The sequence below is a fragment of the Cupressus sempervirens genome, chromosome 5, assembly GCF_028749045.1.
Source record: "Cupressus sempervirens isolate cs-2001-9-10 chromosome 5, ASM2874904v1, whole genome shotgun sequence".
Taxonomy (NCBI): Eukaryota; Viridiplantae; Streptophyta; class Pinopsida; order Cupressales; family Cupressaceae; genus Cupressus; species Cupressus sempervirens.
The window spans coordinates 1,017,281,305-1,017,302,577 of NC_143122.1; the positions used below are offsets into that span (position 1 = coordinate 1,017,281,305).

Genomic DNA, 21,273 nt, shown 5'->3' on the forward strand with positions numbered 1-21,273 from the left:
AACTAAAAGGAGATTTTTTTTTGTACTTTCAGCAAATTGTTTTTCAAATTATTGGCATAAAGCTCTGCTGGATATAGAACCCAGATTTTCATTTCTTTGTGTTTAAAAGACATTGGCGACTCTGTTGTTTAAATTTTGCAAGTGTATGTGGGGTAGAAGATCGGTAAACCCCCAGCCTAAAAGACTTGTGCAACTCACTTTTGAAAAGAAGCCAAAGAATAAGAAAGGCAATAATCAAAAGGCAAAGATGTTTTATACAGGACATAGAAATTTTCAGGAAAGGGCTAATAAACAACATGAAACTTGTGAATCAAGCCATAATAACCCAGAAAATGATGAAGAAAACCCATTCTTTCATGTTCCTAGAATTGATGAAGAACCTCAATATGAAATAACTCGTATAGAAGACGATGATGAACAAGAACAAATAATGCAATGGGACATGATAATAAAGAAAATGGCTGAAACTACAAGTGGAAATAGCGCAATATTGGCAAAAGCATTAAAAATGCAGCCGGATGATATCCTAGCAAAAATAGGAATGTCTAAAGATCTTATTATTTCCCCACCTAAAACTCCTAATGAACAAAAATCAGATAGATGGAGGGAAGAAAGATTAGATCAAAATACTCCGCCTAGGTATAATCCGCCTCACAGAAAAAATTTGGAGACACAATATGCTACTAATCATGATAATCCGCTATTTGAGAATAGAAGAGAGAGAAACCAAGATAACAATTTTAATAGATATAATAATCAGCGAACATGGAACAATGGACAAAATAATAGGGGAATTCAGCAAAATATCGGGAATACTAGACAACCTTATGGTGTAAATCAAGATAACAATAATCACAACCATCAGGGATATGTGGCTCAAAATCAAGGCAATAGAAACCATGTGATACGGCAACCTATGGCAATCGAACGATATAGACAGCTTGATTTTATTGGGATCCAAGGATATCCGAATCCTATTTCAAATGATTTGAGGAATGCCATCCCAAAGTTTTCAGGAAATGGAACAGAATCAGCTGAAAGACATGTTATCAACCTGAAAAACGTCATTGAAGATTTTGAAGAAGAACATGAAGATGTATTCATGAAATTGTTTGTTCAATCATTAACTGATGACGCTGCGGAATGGTATAGAAGCTTGCCAGACAGATCAATTTCTGGTTGGTGTAATTTCACAGATCAATTTATTGAGCAATTTGGGGATCACACTGATACATCCTTCGCATCACATGAATTGACTAGCATTAAGAAGAACTCAAATGAATCAGTGTCAGAGTTTAACAAAAGATTTAATAAAGTCCTCAACAGAATCCCAAGGGAAACTAGGCCCGTAGATTCATTCTTGATTGATTTTTATTTAAGTGCCTTTGATAGCAAAACCCACTATGAAATAAGATCTCATAGACCTTCCTCGCTACCCCAAGCTTTCAAAGTTGCCATGACCATTGAAAATGATAGGAAAGCAGCAGGAAGAGTTGATAAGAGGGATGATTCAAAATTGTATAATCCAAAAAATCCTAAGAAGGACGAGCTCAAAGAAATAATGGATATGTTGAAAGAGATAAAAGTCAAACAAGGCAGAAATGAGAGGCCATCTTTTAATAGAAATGACAAAGTTAGATTACATGATATGCCTTATAACACAAACTGGAAGGATGGAAAACCGGAGAGACCAATTCATGCTAAAGATACACCTGATCCCTTAAAGAAAGTGAACATTGTTGATGATGACCCATGGTGTGATGTGTGTAGGCTGCCCCACGATCCTAATCATTGTATTGTTGCGCAAGCTATTTTTGAAAAGGGAAATCAGGAGAGTGAAGAACAACCCGTGGTCAACGCAATATCGTCTGAACCAATATGGGGAGGGGATGAAGATGATTCTAGTGATGAAGATCGGAATGCTGATTATTATTACAGAGGCTCTAACCAGCAGCGATGTATTCAACAAATCTTTTCAGATGAAGAAGATAATCCTACTCTTCGTAGATTAACACCAGAAGAAAGAAAAGCGTATACTATTGCAGCAGTCGAGCACGCTAAACATACATACCAAAGAAGAAACAAAGATAATAATACTGACCTAGGAACTCCTGCTGGTATATTTGCAAGGAATCAGCAACATATTGAAGCATCTAAAAAGCCTGAAAATCAAGCTCAAACCAAACAGAAGGAAGGTAACCAAACGTATAGAATGACCAAGCAACCAATTGTGCAAACTCATGGTAAGAAAGTATCCGATTGTCATAGTTTTATGAGTCATGCTTTATCTCAATTAAAGATTACTGTGCCACTAATGGATATGATGAAATTTGCTGATTACAGGCATGAAACGGTGAAGATATTGTCTAATGTGCAAGATATTAACAATAAGGATGATGATAAGAGTAATGAAGAAACACCCATTGTATATTTAGGAACAACATTAAGTAAAAGGGCAAATCAAGTAGACCCATTCTATTTAACATTGTTGATAAATAATAAATTGGTAAAAAATTGTATGATTGATTCTGGCGCAGCAGTCAATATTATGTCTGCTGATGTAATGAAGGAAGTAGGACTAAAAGTTGACACCCCTTATGGGAAGTGTTATGCCATGGACAACAGATCTGTACCTGTAGTTGGAATAATTAAAAATATTGAATTTCGTTTTCCATCATTTCCACATATATCATACAGAACTGACATTACAGTAGTTGAAATATCAGCAAGTTATGGTATGTTGTTATCTAGGCAATGGTCAAATTTGGTTGGAGGTCATGTGCAGTTAGATATGTCTTACGCTACTATTCCTGTCGGAGGCAAGGAAATACGAATCGAAAGGGAACCTCAATCGTATTATTTGGTTGAGGACTACATTTTGGATCCTGAAGTTAACTTTTGTCATTCGGACATGGACAATTTCCAAGTAAGCATAAACAAACCTACTTCTAAGATTGTTGATCCAATTTCAATTTATGTAAAAGAGAATTGTAATGATATTTGGCAAATGTTTTTTGATGGCGCATGTAGTAAGGAAGGAAATGGGGCTGGCGTTATTTTTGTTTCACCCTCGGGTAAAACTTTTAAATTTTCTTTCTTACTGAACTTCGAATGCACTAATAATATTGCTGAGTATGAGGCATTAGTCATTGGTCTTGGTATTGCTAAAGCATATAGGATTAAAATGCTCGCTGTTCTAGGGGATTCGGATTTAATTGTTTCACAAATCAGGCATAAATTTTCAACTAGGAACCCTAGACTAAGACAATATCGGAATTATGTATGGGATTTGATAGAATTCTTTGATGTTTTTTCAATCAAATGGGTCGATAGATCAACCAATTACCTAGCTGATATGATGGCTAATCTAGCTATTAGGCAAATAGATATTCCATTTGCTGAAGTTATTCAGGTTGAAATGAAAAATAGACCTTCTATACCAGACAATGTTCAAAACTGGCAAGTTTTTGAGGACGATAATGATATCATTAAATTTTTGACTTGCCAAGAAGATTATGAAAATCAATTTATTGATTAGAATGGATACATAGAAGAAGAGGACGGTAAGGAAACATTGTTCGGAAAAGAAATAATGCAATTAAAAACCAATAAAATACCAAAAGGTCTTGTTTCTTTAGAACAAATCTTCGACGAAAAGGAAAGTCCAAAAAATAGCAAATCTACCAAGATCCAAAATGAAATTGAGGAAATAAATTTGGGAAGTGAAAACTCTCCCAAAAGGGTTTACATAGGGAAGAAGTTGTCATCAAGAATAAGGACTGACTTAATTGTTTTATTAAGAAAATATAGACACGTCTTTGCTTGGAGCTATGATGAACTTAAAGCGTATAGGGAAGATTTGTTTCAGCATGAAATACCTCTTAAACCAGATGCCAAACCATTTAGACAAAGACAACGTCCGATAAATCCGACATTAGCTCCAAAAATGAAAGATGAACTCATCAAATTAAGGGACGCCGAAATTATAAAACCTATAAGGCATTCTACATGGGTTTCGAATTTAGTCCCAGTTAGAAAGAAGAATGGAGACATACGGTTATGTATAGATTTTAGAAACTTGAATATATCTTCTCTTAAAGACAATTATGCATTACCTAACATGGAGATTTTATTACAAAAGGTAACCGGAAATGAATTATTATCTATGATGGATGGATTTTCGGGATATAATCAAGTCAAAGTAAAGGAATCCGAACAATACAAGACTGCTTTTACCACACCCTGGGGTACCTATGTCTATGCTAGGATGCCTTTTGGGTTAACAAATGCAGGGGCTACTTTTCAAAGGGCAATGGATGTGGCTTTCGATGGATTGATTGACCTGATCATGGTTGTATACCAGGATGACCTTACTGCTTATTCAAAGAAAGTTGATGACCATTGTAAGCATTTAGAAAAGATCTTCATAAGGGCTCTTGAATTTGGAATTTCCTTGAACCCTAAAAAATGTCAATTTGGGGTGACTGAAGGAAAATTGTTGGGTCATATCGTCTCTAAGGATGGGGTTAGAATTGATCCTGAACGGGTAACAGCCATTGATAATATTCAGATACCTAAAACAACTAAGGGAATCCAATCTTTCTTTGGGCAAATAAATTTTGTGAGAAGGTTCGTCTCCAATTTTGCTGAAATTGTTAAACCTATTTCTAAGATGCTTAAGAAGGGTGCTAAAATTGCTTGGGATAACGAAGCTATAGGGGCATTTTCTAAGATAAAGCAAGCTATAAAAGAAGCCCTAGTTCTAAAATCCCCTGATTTTAAAAAGCCATTCCAGTTATTTTCATTTGCTTCTTATCATACCATAGCCGCGGTCATGCTACAAAAGAACGATGAAGGATACGAGCAACCAATTGCATTCTTTAGTAAGAGTTTACAAGCCGCTGAATTAAATTATGATATAAATGAAAAACAGGCTTATGCTTTGGTTAAGGCAGTTAAATCTTTTCGTCCTTACCTAGTAGGGGCTGAAGTTATCGCCTATGTGCCAAATGCCGCCATCAAGGACATATTTAGGCAATCTGAAACTACTGGGAGGCGATGTCGTTGGATAAATCAAATCCAGGAGTTCAATACAGACATTCAAATCACAAAATTGGTTAGAGGACAGGGTCTCGCTAAGCTTATGGCGGAGTCAAATTTAGAGGCCGTACAAGTTAACCAAGTTGATGATGAACATGCTAAAGTTAGTATTGGCAGATGCCCTTGGTACACAGATATAGTATACTATTTACAGCATACCAAATGTAGAGATGGTTTGAATGAAAATCAGAAAAGAACTATTAAATTACAGGCTACAAGATATGTTTTAATTCAGGGTGACTTGTATTGGAAAAATCAGGATGGGATTCTATTATTTTGTTTAGATATTGCTCAATCAAAGGTTATTCTCAAAGAAATGCATGAAGGTGACTGTGGGGGTCATTTTTCAGCAAGGACTACTGCTCATAAGATATTGCAAGCAGGGTACTATTGGCCTCAACTCTTCAAGGATTGTCATGCCTATATTAGAAAATGCGAAGCCTGTCAAAAGTTCTCCGGTAAATTAAAATATGATGGTGCTCTCCCATTAAGGACAATGCAAGCGGAGGAACCATTCCAAATGTGGGGGATTGATTTTATAGGAGAAATCAGTGAAAAGTCAAGTGGTGGACATAGCTGGATTTTAGTAGCCACTGATTACTTTACCAAATGGGTGGAAGCCATACCTACTCGGCAGTCAACGAGTAAAGTGGTTATTAAATTTCTTATGGAAAATATCTTAACTAGATTTGGAGTCCCGCAAAAAATCATAGCAGATAATGGTATGTGTTTTAGGTCTAACGAATTTGCTGAGTTTTGCAGGAAGTATGGTATCGCAGTTTCATACTCATCCCCATATCATCCCCAAGGTAATGGACAAGCGGAATCTAGTAATAAAAACATTCTGAAGATTATTAGGAGAATGCTGGATAATAACAAACGTGCCTAGGATTCAAAGCTAAATTTGGCATTATGGGCGGACAGAATCACGGTAAAAAAGTCAACAGGTTTCTCTCCTTTCAATCTAGTTTATGGGAAAGAAGCAAAGCTTCCTTTGAATAATTTATTACCTGTTTTCAAATTTATTACTGAAGAACAATTAGAAGATATCAATTTTATGGAAAATAGGCTAAATGCTTTGATTGAGTTAGATGAGGTAAGAAGGATAGCACAGGAGCAAAATATAAATAAACAGCAACAGGTCAAGTTCCTTCATGACAAGAAATCTTCTAAGCGATCTTTTGAGGCAGGTGATTGGGTCTTGAAATGGAATGCTAAGGATCAGGACAGAGGGAAGCATGATAAGTTTGAGGCTTTATGGCTCGGACCTTTTATAATTTTTGACAAAGCTAGAGAACAATCTTATTTTTTGCAGGATACAGAGGGTCATAAACAAGATTTTCCAGTCCATGGACAGTACCTCAAGCCATTTTTTCAGTAAGCATGTACAGGGGAGTACTATTTCCTTTTCCTTTTCTTTGTATTTTTATTTTTGATGTCTGTATTGTATTATTCCATGAGCTGATTACTCCTAATCCTTTGGCAGGTCTGCTCCTCCAAAGATAGCTGAGATCTCATTATGCCCACCAGGGGCATATGTCCCTGGCAAGAGCCACTGATGGAACTCTAATTTTAGAGGCTCCATTCTTGTACATTTTCATATACTTTCATTGTCATGTTGTGTTTATGACAGGAGTTTACATGCCATATACTGATGATTATGAGGAATCAAATTATATGAGGAAGGGAGCAGAGATCAATGAAAGCCTTTAGGCTCTCAAAGAGAAATAATTCAAGAAAGGATCAGAATGCAATTACTGTTGCTGTTCCTTCCGAGGATCCAGTTTCCATATCAACCCAATAGTGATAATGGCATTTACGGAAGTGATGTATCAGAGATAAGAGAAGCTCCTTACTGATACAATAGAGAGCAGTGACTAAATTGTCAAGGCCATTAATGTGTGTGTTGATGTGAGTTTTGTTCCACTACAACAGAATTATATGCAACAACTTGGGAGCATTATCAGAATAAAGCATAAGTATTGGTATAGAACATTTACTGAACTAATGTGCAGTAGTTGCTATTCATTAATAATTATTGCAGAAGATCATTGGGGACAAGCATCAACTGCAATTAATTCAAGTCAAATTTCCTTCGCTTCACCATGTTTGGCAAATGGTTATACAGCCCTAGTTTGTTGAGAGATGCTTAATGCTACAGAAGGCAATGGAGGTACATAGGAGGTCACTCATGAAGTTCCAAGCCATCAATGAAGCACCCATATGCTATCGGAAGTTGATTCAACCACCATCGTGCATACAAAGACGACAACTAAACCATGACTAGAACGGCAAGTTTGTAAAAAAAAAAAAAATAGATAAGTGTCATCATGGACAGCGAATCATATGAACAACATACGTCAAAGCAAGGAGCATCGCCAAACATAGAAGATAAATGCAATATATGATATATAATTATATATGATGGAGCCCGATGAAATCAAGATCAATATGAGACTGTTGGAAAGCACCCTGTTTTAGGAGTATCTTGAAGCGTATCACCACCACGTGGAGTGATTGCAGAACAACATCCACGATATTGGAGAATTTATCGCCTATCTCTCACCGGGCCTCATGGCCGAGGGATTTATGTTGCCAATCAATTTTTTTTTTTTTTTAGATTATAATCTAATGATATTTGATGTTTATTGCAGGTCTCTGAGATGCACGATAACGACAAAGAGGATTGAACTCCAGTCTGTATCTATGGTGGAACCAAAACAGAGGTCTCCGTATTGAGTAAAAGGAGCGGCAGGATTGAGAGTTTGCATCACCATTTCCAACCATGGAAAGTTCTACAGCCAGAAGATGTCTACAATTATTGGAAAAATCTGAATCATATATGTCGCCATTCATGAAGATAATACATAAAGATGCAAAACTGCCCTCCATATTAAATCAGAACTATGCTTAAGTTTTCAGTTATTTGTTATGAAGAGGTGTGGCTTTTGGATAGACAACCGACACCCTTAGGTTCTTTATAAATATATGTAATAGAAAATCAAACAGACCAAGAGAGACAAAATTTCATATTCATATATTCTTATAAATTTTACATTGCTCTATGATGTATTATATTCTTTCAATTGGCAGAGAAATAAATTTTTGAACTAAGCCCGTGGATTTGAGTTGTTGGATAAATTTTATGCGGTCTGGATAAATTTGCAGTAGATGGATCATCAATAGGGAGTGTCTCTACTTGTAACTTTTATTTCCGGCACAATCTGTAAGGTGTTTATTTTTATTTTCATTAGAGTTTAAATTATTATTATTTTGTGTCCTTTATAAATGTTTTTTATTATTTTCTTTAAATATTTTAATATTCGGATAAGTGGACTGATCATTATTGCATTTTAAATTTGATAAACATAGATATTGTGAAATTTTAAATTGTTTCCGTATTTATGTCTAATTTGTCTCCACAGGAGTTAAAGTGCATTTTAGACTAATTTAAATTGCGTTCTCATAATTGATCTGTCGCGTCTGAATTATTAAAATTGTTTATAGTTTAATATATTAAACTTTATAGAGTTGTACATTTCAACTAATAATATTGACTCTGATTGCCCATTTAAATAAGCACTGGTCTTTTATTCTTAATTCATAATCCATATGCTGGCAAATGTTTCATTTCTTGCCTTTGAGGAATTAATATATTCGTCTTTGCATTAATCTATATTTATTTTTTATTTAAAACATTATCACATTCTTACAACCATTTATTCAAAATTTGCAAAGTTTGAAGTTTTCAATAATTCTTGCCATTTTGAAAGCTTTTTGTCGTAATCACATTCTAATTGATCTGCTTTGAGTATCTTGGATCTAAGTGTTTCGTCCAGGATTAGGTACACCCGCCTCGGTCTTGCAGAGCCGGAAGCGCAGGGGATTTAAATCGCATTGATCAATCCCGTCAAGTTGGCCTTAACCGGTTGGATATCCCAGCATTGAGCAGGCAAGGCTCGTAGGATTCCAACCAGCGATTTTGATAGCTAACAAAGATAATGTGCGACTTTCTCCTTATCAACTTTCGCATGGCCGATTCTGATGAGAACTCAATATATTCCTAAATAGATCTTCCTGCTTGCTTTAACCCTTGCATTTTCTTTAGCAAATCAAGCTCATAATCTACGGGAATAAATTATCACTTCAATTTAGCTATCATCTGATCCCATCTGGTGATTTTGTTGTTCACCCTTCTATTTTGCTCCAATTGAATCTCCCGCCACCAAATCTTTGCATGTCCCTTTAGTATCACCTTCGCAGACTCAACCCTATCAAGATCCTCAATATCTTCATACTCAAAGAATTCCTCCAATTCATTGATCCAACCGATCAATTCCTCTAGGTTAAGATTTCTCGAAAATGTGAGAACCTCAAACTTAGGTCTTTTTCCAATCTTGAAGATGGCCTTGAAAAGTCTCTCTTCTTCTGGGTTCAGAATCACTAGTACTTCAGCATTTTCTTCTTCTTCATCCTCATCCTCACTTTCATCTCTTGCGGCAAGATTTATTCCTCTACACATTTTTTCTTCCAATGCTTGCATTTGTCTCTGGAGGGCTCTAAAACCCTCAAGTGTAACACCTACAGCTCTTCCACCCCGCTCTCTTCGTGGAGGCATTTTTGTGCTTCTGCTGAAAACCTAGTGCAAACTGCCTCACAATCAACAATTTGTCTACACACTCAGCCCAAACCACGATCCTAGTACAATTGCCTCACAGCCGGCGATCTATTTACACACTCAGGAACTCTTGCTCTGATACCACTTGATGAAGAATGCTCCCCTTAATACCACAAACACATAATAGAAACAAAGAAATAACAACGATTTGTGAAAACAAAATATGAGCTTCTTATTGTCGCAAATGCGGAATTATAGAATTTTGAAATACAATATGCAAGCCCACATGGGCGCCTTCTTTACAATAATTTGCAACATAAAGCTGCGAACTATCACCTAGAGTTGTCCTAGACAATGTACGAGCATTCCTTATATAGCCATTTTTTACACCGCCCGGGAAGTTTCTAGACATCAAACCCTAACCCTTGAGACCGACTAACTCTAAAATTACATATAGAGTCAACCTAATACACCTTTGACACTTATTTTGGATATTTAGGTCAGCCCAACTTCGGAAGGCCATAACTTTTTAACTGTTGCTCCGATTGGCTATTATACCACTTTTCGAAATCCTCAACTTCTGATTTGCAAGGCTTGACTCGCGCAAGCTACAATCGAACCCATTTCAAAGCCAATCTAGGGCCTCTAAGGCCTTCAACGTTGAGCCTAAAGTTTTTATACCAATATTGCACACCAAAGATCCGCAATAACTCCACAAATAGTCACAATACAACACAAGCCTCAACTAGCAGGCAGATATATCCAAGATGAACATCCACCTCTAAAATTAGGACATTTCAAGCTCATATGATTGACTTAGTAAGTAGCAAGCCTCCAGAAACAACAACTTTGCACTAAGACAACCCTTATTCAAGAAACAAAAAGGAAATATTTTTGGGTGATGCAAGATTGCTCTTACACCCAGGATGCTCCTAAAATCACCCCTCCATTGAAAGCAAGGTAAAGAAATACGTGATTGATCTTTAGATAGTAAGTCAAGAGTTGGCATCAAATTCCAAGTTAAAGGAGAAGATTTATACAAACAAGGGGTGGAACTTGCTAATGAAGACATCTTAAGGTTAGGCGAATTGTTCTGAGGATGAGACTAGTTCCCTCAATAGGTTGTTTCACTGGCAAATAGAAGATTATGAAGTTTTCCACCTTGATTGCAACATATTGGCAATCAACAAAAGGGACACATTCCCTCTAGAGTATGGTGAGTACAAGGAAGGTGTTGAAAGGAAGACTCACCGCATTGGCAAGAAAGAAAAGTTGTAGGTCACACAGCATATAGACAAGACATTACAAGCATTCGTACACTATACAATCAAATGGTGAGGAGAAGAAACCACTACCGTCATACATTGTATGAGACTCCAAGACAAGGGTCGTACGAAAGACTAACTATATGGAAGGCAACCATACGAAAGACACTAGATAGGATATACAGATGACAACTAAATTATCATACAAAAGGCAACAAGTGCGGGTAGTATGTTGTACAAATATTGGGAGTACCAAATGTAGGTCGTACACCGAACAAATATTAGAGAGCAAACCGCACATAGTACAGTGGGCAAGAGAAAAGTTGGGGGAGAGGAGACTACCATACAAACTCCAACAAACCCTAAGGACAGAGCAAGGAGGAAAGTCTCATATTCGTACCAAAAGGAGATTTGGGTGTCAATCGTACAAGTGGAGGGAAGGCAGTACGGTATGAGTGGTTGCTGGACAGGAGTGACCTCATATGCAACTTGTTTACGGAGGAGGCAAGTTGTTGTACATGTCAAAAAAGTTGATAACATACAAAGACCAAGGAAGAGGGAAATCATAGTACGAATGCCATTCGTATGTACTACCTTGGCATATTGTAATGTCCCTTGTCCAGTTCTCTGGGGATTTGTGACCTCTATCTTACAAATTACCCCTAGATATGCTTAAACACTACTAGTATAGCGATAATCCCTTTAAGAGAATGTAATAATCCTTGGTAATGAAATAAACAAGTATTGATTTTATGAGCAAGCTATTATTGACTATGCCAATGAAACAAGGGATGACTTATTTGAATATGATAAGGAACCCTCCAGTAATTGTTGGGAGTGGAAGGCTATTGTGACCATAAGGATGGTGTTTTTCTTACAAATCTAATATTAGTGTTGGGGATAATGTTTATGCAATTTGGACTATACTGATTTAGATATATGTGCAGCCAGTCATTAAGGATCTAATAATTTTTCTATTATAATGCAGACTTCTATTTGTTTGAATTAAGGATCTTTCCCAGATAAGTCTAACAACTGCCTTACTATATGTTCACTGATTTGGAATTTGATCCCGATGTTGACTTATAATCTCTAATACTGAATGTAACAAGAGAAGCTAACTGTGGTACATACTATGTATAAAATTATCCACTGTATATACTATATTATATTTGGAATTGAAGTTCACTGACTGCTGTATTCCAACTTAATGATTATGACTCTGCTATTTCTTATTAGTATGGGATTGACCAAGTTCTCCAGTTTATGTTTTATCCTCTTCGATACTATTCCAGTGCTTCCTTGTTTACCACTTTCTTCCTCCTATGCTGCTGTCGAACTGCTTTTTACTGACAGATCCTGCACTCCACGTGACTGTGATCAGTATTCGATTATTTGGTATTTGTGTTTGGCTTGTCTATTTTTTATGTTTTTCTTTCTTTCTTGTCCACATCTGATGAATGTGATATTATTTTTATTTCAGTCTGCTGCGTTAACTGCTAGGACTCCGATTATCGATTCCTTATTTTGTTTTTCTTATTTTAAATTGTTCCCCTACGATTTAACCCATCGGGATTCATTTATACTTCTATATCTAAAAGGTCATGTCTCCTTGACAGGTCATATTATTTATCTTTCATATTTGTTTATTAATGTTGCTAAGTCATTCTTAAATCATAATTGTAACTGCTACCCTATTACTATAATGTGTGCCCTTTCAAACTACAATTAAATATCCAGCATGTTAATCATGATTTTTTGAAATCGTAATATCGCTTCACATCCCATGTTATTATTAAATACTAGTCCACACAAATAATAACACTGATGCTACTTAACATTTAAGAACATCTCATAATCGTTGTCTTAATTGATCACTTCTGCTATCGTCTCATATATGTCAATATTTGGCAGTGAAAATATTCGAGGCAGGACACACTATATCCTTCACGTTAATCTACAATATTGGATATAAAGAGAATTGTCATTGATATCAACCAAGAGTTTATCATGGTTGGGCTAACACGATTGGTGGAAGACCCTAAAATATAGTGAGCAACTCCTTTCGCCCAGGGCTTCTTCTAAATCATGAGTCTTCTTGTCCCATGAGTTCCGCTAATAGAGAAACTCTACGATGTTTTTCCCTTTAGTTTGCTATTATTCTGTGAACTTGGAAACATCATCATTATTGATCCTTTATAAATTATATTAAATCCATTTTGTAATATTACTATATACATTATATTAAGGTATTATAATAATAAGAAATTATTTATGTCAACTTTTTACATTTGAATTATTATTTATTTATTTTATATTTTAATTTCGTATTTATAATTGTAATTATTCATATTTTATTTTTATTTTTAATATATTATATTATTTTTCTTATTATTATTTATTCAATCAAACTTTATTATTTAGTTATGTTTATTGTTAGATCCTATTTGAGAAAAAGGGGACATTACACATATGACGTACGAGTGAAGGGAGGAAGAAAGACGAAGGAACAGCTCCACATACAGGTTGTACAGGAAAGAAGATTGTACGGTAGGAGGAAAGTCCATATGTTAGGAAGGAAAGATGAGAACATGGGTCATACAGTGAGACAAGAAATGTGTACACTTAGGAGGGAAATTAGGCAATTAATGGAAAAGGTAGCATGGATGGAAGTTATACAAAGCAAAAAGATGTCAGGATGTAGAAGGGAGATGGCAGTTGGTACATGGATGGAGGTTGAAAGAGGAGAGATGGCATCAGAAAAAAATCATGAAAACGATGCACATCGTGGAATTCTATGTAGTTTTGAAGGTGCTAATTTGGTCCCCACGACCCTATGAGGGGCACTACCCCTCGACCCTACTAAGGGCTCCCAGACCTCGCTAGATGCACTGCCCCCAGACACCCGCAAGGGGTGCTGCCCCTTGACCCTATGAGGGGCATTTCCTCTAGACCCCCCCTTCTTAGATTTGAACTACACTACAACGTTGAGTTTGTGCAGTACAAGTGATTATCTACACTCTTGTCATTAGTTTTCCTTGATATTACTTGATATATACTTGTCGTCTGAAAGACAACCTTTTGTTTTGGGGGGGATGATGTTGGTGACAATTATGCTAGAAATAGTTAAATAAGACTTTTGTTAGTTAATGTAATGAAACATCGTTCCAAAGGGGTGTCAATTGTGTCGTTATTTGGTGATGGTTGGAGACTTACCCAACCATGTCGAGTCTATTTGCATGGGGTCTGGAACAAGTGAAAGTGGTGGTGACTGTTGGTATGGATGTTTATGTAAGACTTCGGTACAATCAATAGTGTAACTTTCTACCATTTGAATGTGTCATGTGTTTTCTATGTTGTTTTCTATGTTATTGTTCTTCATACTGTTCCTCTATTATTAATAGAACTTTCTGTATAACATTAGTACATAGTTAAAATGATAATATTACTTCCATATCTAGCATATAAACACTTCCATATCTGGCATATGAACACTTCCATATCTGGCACATTACAGGGAAGATGCTTACTCATTAACATGAGTGCCCCTAAATACACTATGCTTGATTTTAATTTCTAGGGACACGAGCATATTACCATTTGTGTATGTCATGCTCTTCTAATCTAAGTGATTTTTAAAAAAAAAAAATCCCAGTATCACAAACTGGCTTTTCAGATTTATGAAAAACAAAAGCATTCACCTGATAGAATGTTTAGAAAATTTCCTTCAAAACCCAATTGTGATAAATCAAACATGCCAACAAACCTTAAAAGGTATTGTATTGAACTAGCAGAAACACAAGGCATACCAAGGTCAAATTCATTTCCAAATTGCTTTCAGGTATGAACCACCTATGGTATCATCCAACCACCTCAGTTCATTTCCAAATTGCTTTCAGGTATGAACCAACTATAGTATCATTTGTTTTAAACCAGGTATGAACCAAATTGCTATCAGATATCAACCAACTATTTTGTGTTTGTGCACATTTGTTTTAAATCAGCCATATAAAAGTGCATATGGGTTGTTCTACCTTGTGGCACAACAAATCCAACATTTTTGGATAAACTTGCAATTCATGAAGGCCGTCATTGACTCTGACTAATTGAAACTACTGTATGCAACCAATAAAATGTCAACTAAAATAAGGATTTCTTATACATGAAATGGGCCTCGGGTTATTATTATTCCAAGTGCTCCTACATTTAGAAGTCAATCTTGTCATTGCAGACTGTTACAAATGGCCACTTTGTTGTGCAGCAATTTTCTTCCTTCTGCCATTGACTGGTAAAGATAAGAAGAGAGTGCATCCTGTCTGTTGCAAGGTGAGATTATTTGGATTGTGCTGCTGGCCAGGTAAAGATGGGTTCATTGTGAAAGAGGGTTTCATTGCTTGTATCTATGTCAACCATGTCTCTTCCAAAGGAGTTTGAACCAACAATTGTTATCCATATGTGAGGGTACTGCCCCCAGATGCCTGGTGTAGAGGTTAATAATATGACCTATATGGTAAATAAGTTGCTTCTTGTTCTTCTTCGAAATTAATATTTATTTATGCCTTTCCATCAGAGGAGGGTATCTTAGCCAATAACATTTAAAATTAATGATTTGGCAATCCTAGACATTGCCAATTGGGAGATTGTCAATCAAAATATTTAAAAAAGTTTAACTACCCTCATTTTTTGGGACCAGATGTAATTTGATCCAATGGCAGTGCTCACTTTTTTGTAGCATTCACATGATATGGGGTATTCTGAACTTAATTTGGATATGCAAATATGTATATGTTTGTAATTCTTATAAGTTTTTGTAAGGATGTCTAAGAACATACCCAGCCCAACTATGACCGGATTTGGCAAAGTGTTTACTAAAATTAAAATCTAAACAACAAAAATAACCTATAAAGCAATCAAATGAAAGAGACGATTTATTAATAAAAGAAAATGATCAATGTATCAGATATGATAACTTATTGTTCTAGTTGTTTGCATGCACACTTTGTTTGAATCTTGACCACTAGACCACAAGGCTGACTTACAACAGGCACCTCTCAAGCCAAATAAACTGACAAATAGATAGTACATAGCCTAGCGAAAAGACAGAAAAAATTTAATATGCAAACTAAATTGAAAATGTAGAAATGCAGAACACTTACCCCTCAGCAATCGCAGTCTTTCCAACACCAGGCTCACCAATAATAACGGGATTATTTTTTGTTCTCCTTGAAAGAATCTGAATACATCGCCTAATCTCATCATCACGACCAATAACAGGATCAAGTTTCCCATGTCGGGCCATTTCTGTTAAGTCTTTCCCATACTTCTCTAAAGCTTCGTATTTTCCCTCGGGATCTGCAATTAAGCATTTACTTGCTATTCAGATTCAGTAAACAGAACAAGAGAATTCTCTCTTAAACCCTCCATGATTTGAGCTATGTTTTGCATCTTAGCCCACTAATACTAATAAGAAGTTTAACTAAAAGACAATGAAAAACAATAAATCTCAATTTTGACTCCGGTGAATAGCTTTTGTTGTTCAGAAGTGAACATTTTTTATTATCTACAAAAGTATACAAGAAAATATGATCAATAATAATACAATTTCAATGTTAACATTTAGCTCACAGCCAGTTCAACTAACTATTCCAAACAATATTTGAGGAGATTTATAACAACATATACAAACATTAACAGTCCAACTGATGTGGAATTACCACTTTTCAATATTGCTCTTTTAGGCAGTTGATATTGGAGGCCAAGGAGGTCAAAAGAAAACTAGGATGGTTATTGGAATATCATTGACCTAAGTACATATGCATGTGGCTATCCAATTGCAATCGTGCAAAAGAAAGATGGCACATGAAAAATGTGCATTGGCAACAGATTTTTGAAGCGTCAAGATATCAAATGCTATCCTCATGGCAGAGTAACAGACAAAGTAATTCTCAAGTTTTAATCGGCCTGACTGCCATCAAGAAAAGATGGATAACATATGCAAATCCACATTCTACACAATAATGGCTTGTTAATCCCTAATTGACAATGAAGAATGGTATTATTATGCAAAAACATGAATAGAACTCGTTAAAAGTAAAGGTGAATGTCATTGTGATCAAGGATTTTATGTGGGAAGAAGAAAAATCTGCACCATAGACAAAGCTATGGCACAAAGGCCTAATTGATTTGGGCTCAAGTTTCAAAATGAAATTCAAATTTTGATATCTAACCATTACTTGTAGAGGAACTACAACCTACATAGTTCCTAAAACTGATAGACATTACGCTATTCACATAAATGTATGTCCCACACCCACAAATCTCAGTCATCTAGACAATCACTCCATAATCTCCTACAACATGTCATCTTGTGTGCATTTTAATATGGGTTTCCCATATCATTGTTTAAACATCTTTACTGAAAAATGATATTTCCCTGGTTGCAGAAAATACCGGAAACTGCGTACATTGTGTTATCACTCTGTAGGTTCAACCTAAAGAAGAGTTAGTGATATGCCTTCAAATTAAAGTTACCAGCTCCAATATGCATGCCATGATTTTAGGTAATTTTATCTTTACCTTTGCACACAAGAAAAAACCACTTATGCCAGTGTATTGGTTGCAGCCTTGCACATGTTATAAAATGATACCATTTCACTCCAAGCTAGGTGATAGTTACATAACTTAAGAAAAGCAAAAAATATGATAAGGATATAAACATACTCTGGTCAGTGACCTTTTGATTCCCTCGCACAGCTTGCACAGCATCCTTCAAATCCTTTGCTGTAAGTTGAAGGTCCTTATATATTTGTTGTCCAAACCGTTTATCTTTTAGGAATGCTAGCACCATATGCTCAACTGATAAAAAATCATCTCCAAATTCCTTCTTGTGAACTCTAGCTTGATCTAGCAATGCGGTCAAATTTGGACTTAGCAAAGGACCTGTAGTATCACCAAGTACCTGTGCCCAGATAAAGGAAATCTCGGTATAGTAAATACCTCTAGTAACATATTCCGATCATCCAGATTCTGTGCAGGCATACCTTTGGTTGCTGAGAAATAAATTGATCTGTAGCTTGAAGAATAGTTGTATTATCAATTCCAGCTTTGGTGAAAATCCTCCGTGCAAGTCCATTCTTTTGCTCAAGCAGAGATTTCATTAGATGTTCTGTTTCAACAATCTGTTGCTTGCTTAGCCTTGCTGCATCTACTGAACCTGCAAGCGCCTCCCATGCCATTTCTGTAAATTCTGATTGATCAATCTGAAATCATCAACGCATGCTCATCAGAACTGAATGAAAACATTTAAGAGAAGAAAAATTTTCAATCAAAGAAAAGATCATGTCCACCATATACCTTCTAGCCTAAGCCAACTACAAAGGAATTATCTCCTCTTTATGAAGAACAAAGAAAATTTTTTTAAAGGATTATACAATCAGAAGATGCATTATCTTCATTGAGGAACATAGTCGGCATCTCCGACTTCTCTTACCTGTGACGGCAATTCAAAGGAGCACCTCAACATACTAGCTCACCTATTAAATATTTCTCTGAAAAAATATTGAATGCACATAATATTTCTTGTATATTTTTACACAATTAACTACTAATGAACCATTACAGATGTCATATGCATATAATATTCTCTTGTACACTTTACACAATCAACTACCAATAAAGTGTTACAGATAACTACCAATCTACACTGCCTCACTCAAGCTTTGCCAGAACTACTTCATTAATTGTTTTCTCTAAAATTAGAGAGCCAATATCAAGATTTGTTACATGATTGCATCAGACATTATTACCAATTCCTTGTGTTCCTTCTAAATGGTCAACAAAAGATAGTAGATATTCGCTTGGTCTTCAATTTAACTTCCCCCTGTTATTGGTTTGACTACTCAAAATATTTTCATATGGCACTGACCAAAAGTGAAATTGTAGCATTATATTCAATCTGACAAATTCATCATTACTTCAATGGAAAAATGATTACATAATACTAACCAGAGATCCCACGCTCACCACGAATTAGGTGAGTTTGGCAATCTGGCGAGCTGAGTCAGCCTTACTGAGCAATGGTAACCAGGCTGCTCTGCTCGCCAAGTTTTAGCTATGACTTGCCTAACTCAGCAGCAAAACTCACCAAACTTATCGAGTTACGTGAGCCATAACTCGGTCTCACCGCTGGGAGTATTGGCAAGCAAAACAAAAAAAAAAAATTATTCTATTCTTTTACATCTCTTTTTCTTATAACCCTAAAAGGCCTTCTACATGCTTAGTATGGGAAGAAGAGAGGAAAAGTGAGAGAAAGGAAGGAAAAAGAGAAACCATACATTTACAATGGGCAAGGAAGAAGAGCATCAAGGAGATCACAAATCAATTTGAGGTGGGCATAAGTTTGCATTAGGAGCATTAAGAAGTCAATAGCAACATTTCTCAACTCATTTGCAAGAGGCAAGTGTTAAACTTTGTAGATTGTGTTGATTTTATTTTGTATGTTAATGTATTGTTCATTGTTTGTTAAATTTTTTAGTTTTAATTTGTAAATCTTGAATGTTTTTTATTAAATTGCATAAAAGAAGTAGAATAACTGAAAAGTGCAAAGTTGCAAACCCTACACGTATTTACAATTTTCTCAAAAATGTAAGGTTTGCTATTTTTTATTAGTTTAACTTTATAGCTTTGTAAAAAAATTATTTTCTTATTGCAGCAACCTTAATTTTCATTTTTCACAATGCCTCCAAAGAATCCAGCTTGGAAACATACTGAGGATTTTCTTGGACAAATAATCAAAAAAAATGTTTTTTTGTAAAGATATAAATTATGGTCGCATCAATAGATTCAAATATCATATTGCTTCCATACCTGAGCATGATATTATGGTGTGCACTAAACAAATTTTCGAGGCAAAACGTTTTTGTTATGTCCAATTAGAGACGTGTAAACAAGAAAAGTTAACTAGGAAGAGGCAACTTGATGAGTTAAGTGCTATTGGCTCCCATGCTCCCACATCCACAAGTTGTGTTGGAGAGGGTTCTTTTCGTCCTACTGCTAGTACTAGTGCTTATGCTCTTGATAGTGGCATTATTACGTTTTGTCCTAAAGTGCAGAAGTCGAGATTGGATAGTTATTTTATTCCATGCACTACTCCTAGTACATAGCCCTTGCTTGAGATCATGGGTTGGATGAAGTAGATTCTTGATGCTGCCAAAAAACAAATTTGCAAATATTGGTACTTTTGCAACATTCCATTTATTGCAGCCAGTTAATTCTTTTTTATTTGTTTCCTTTAAGTTTAAAGTTGAATTTTTCAATTTATAGTTGAATTTGAGACTTTAAAGTTGAAGTCTACTTTGTCTAATCATAGATTCCTAATGATTTATCATCTAATCATAATTTATTTGTGATAAGTCTCCTTATTCGAAAGGCGTGATAGATGTAACTATTTGTGGTGCGGGATTTAAAGCCCCTACTGATGTTGAGTTGAGTGGCCCCCTCTTAGATGAAATGGTTGAGGATATGAAACTTGAGCTAGAGGACCACGGAAAGTCATGTACCCAAAATGGTTGCACCATCATGACAGATGGTTGGACGGATAGGAGGAATAGAATACTAAGGAATAGAGATCAGATACCTTTTTAATTTTGTGATAGATTTTCTCTATGTATTATTTTTCACTCACTAGACTCTTCTTTTGTGCAGATATATTTGTATATATTTGCTCCCTGATACGATTTGTTGATGCTCTGAATTTATCTTCAATAAATCTGTTTTATTACCATAAATCTACTGCAGATGTATTTCTATTATTGTAGCTGTATATCCTTTCAATCTGCAGTTTCACATATATATTATCATGATAAGTCACATCCCATGTAGGGACATGACTCTACGCAGCTTTAGGCCAGGTAGGGCCATGTCCATACGTGGACGTGCCTTATCATATTAGTTAGATCCACTGAATCATATTATACAATTGGAGAGGGGGGGGGGGTTCAATATTTGCCAAGCAATCTTTTTTTAATCACCACCCTAAACACATTACTCACAGCTCGATTCTAATGTATCTCATCAGGTGTTATATTGGAAGCCCAATCTGTAATGTTATTGGCAGGATCAAAATTAATTTGTTCATATTTGTAATAATCATCTTGACTAGTAATTGTTAAGTATCATTTACAGCTCTATATATATATATATATATATATATATATATACATGTGTGTGTGTATAATCTGTGTATATGTCAATTGTATAACAATTATTAGTCAATGCTTGCTCATCAAGACA

At 35.6% G+C, this 21,273-nt stretch overlaps 1 protein-coding gene across 1 annotated transcript in view; it reads right to left on the minus strand.

Moving 5' to 3' along the window:
* The window catches only part of CLPB4 (casein lytic proteinase B4), a 178,444-nt gene that overhangs the window by 143,132 nt on the left and 14,039 nt on the right, over window positions 1-21,273 (minus strand). Inside the window, exons 2-4 of the mRNA XM_089833293.1 lie at window positions 18,024-18,242; window positions 17,704-17,941; window positions 16,140-16,335 (exon numbers count right to left, since the gene is read on the minus strand). Coding sequence (XP_089689419.1) covers window positions 16,140-16,335; window positions 17,704-17,941; window positions 18,024-18,242 — 653 coding nt within the window. The remainder of the gene's footprint in view (window positions 1-16,139; window positions 16,336-17,703; window positions 17,942-18,023; window positions 18,243-21,273) is intronic.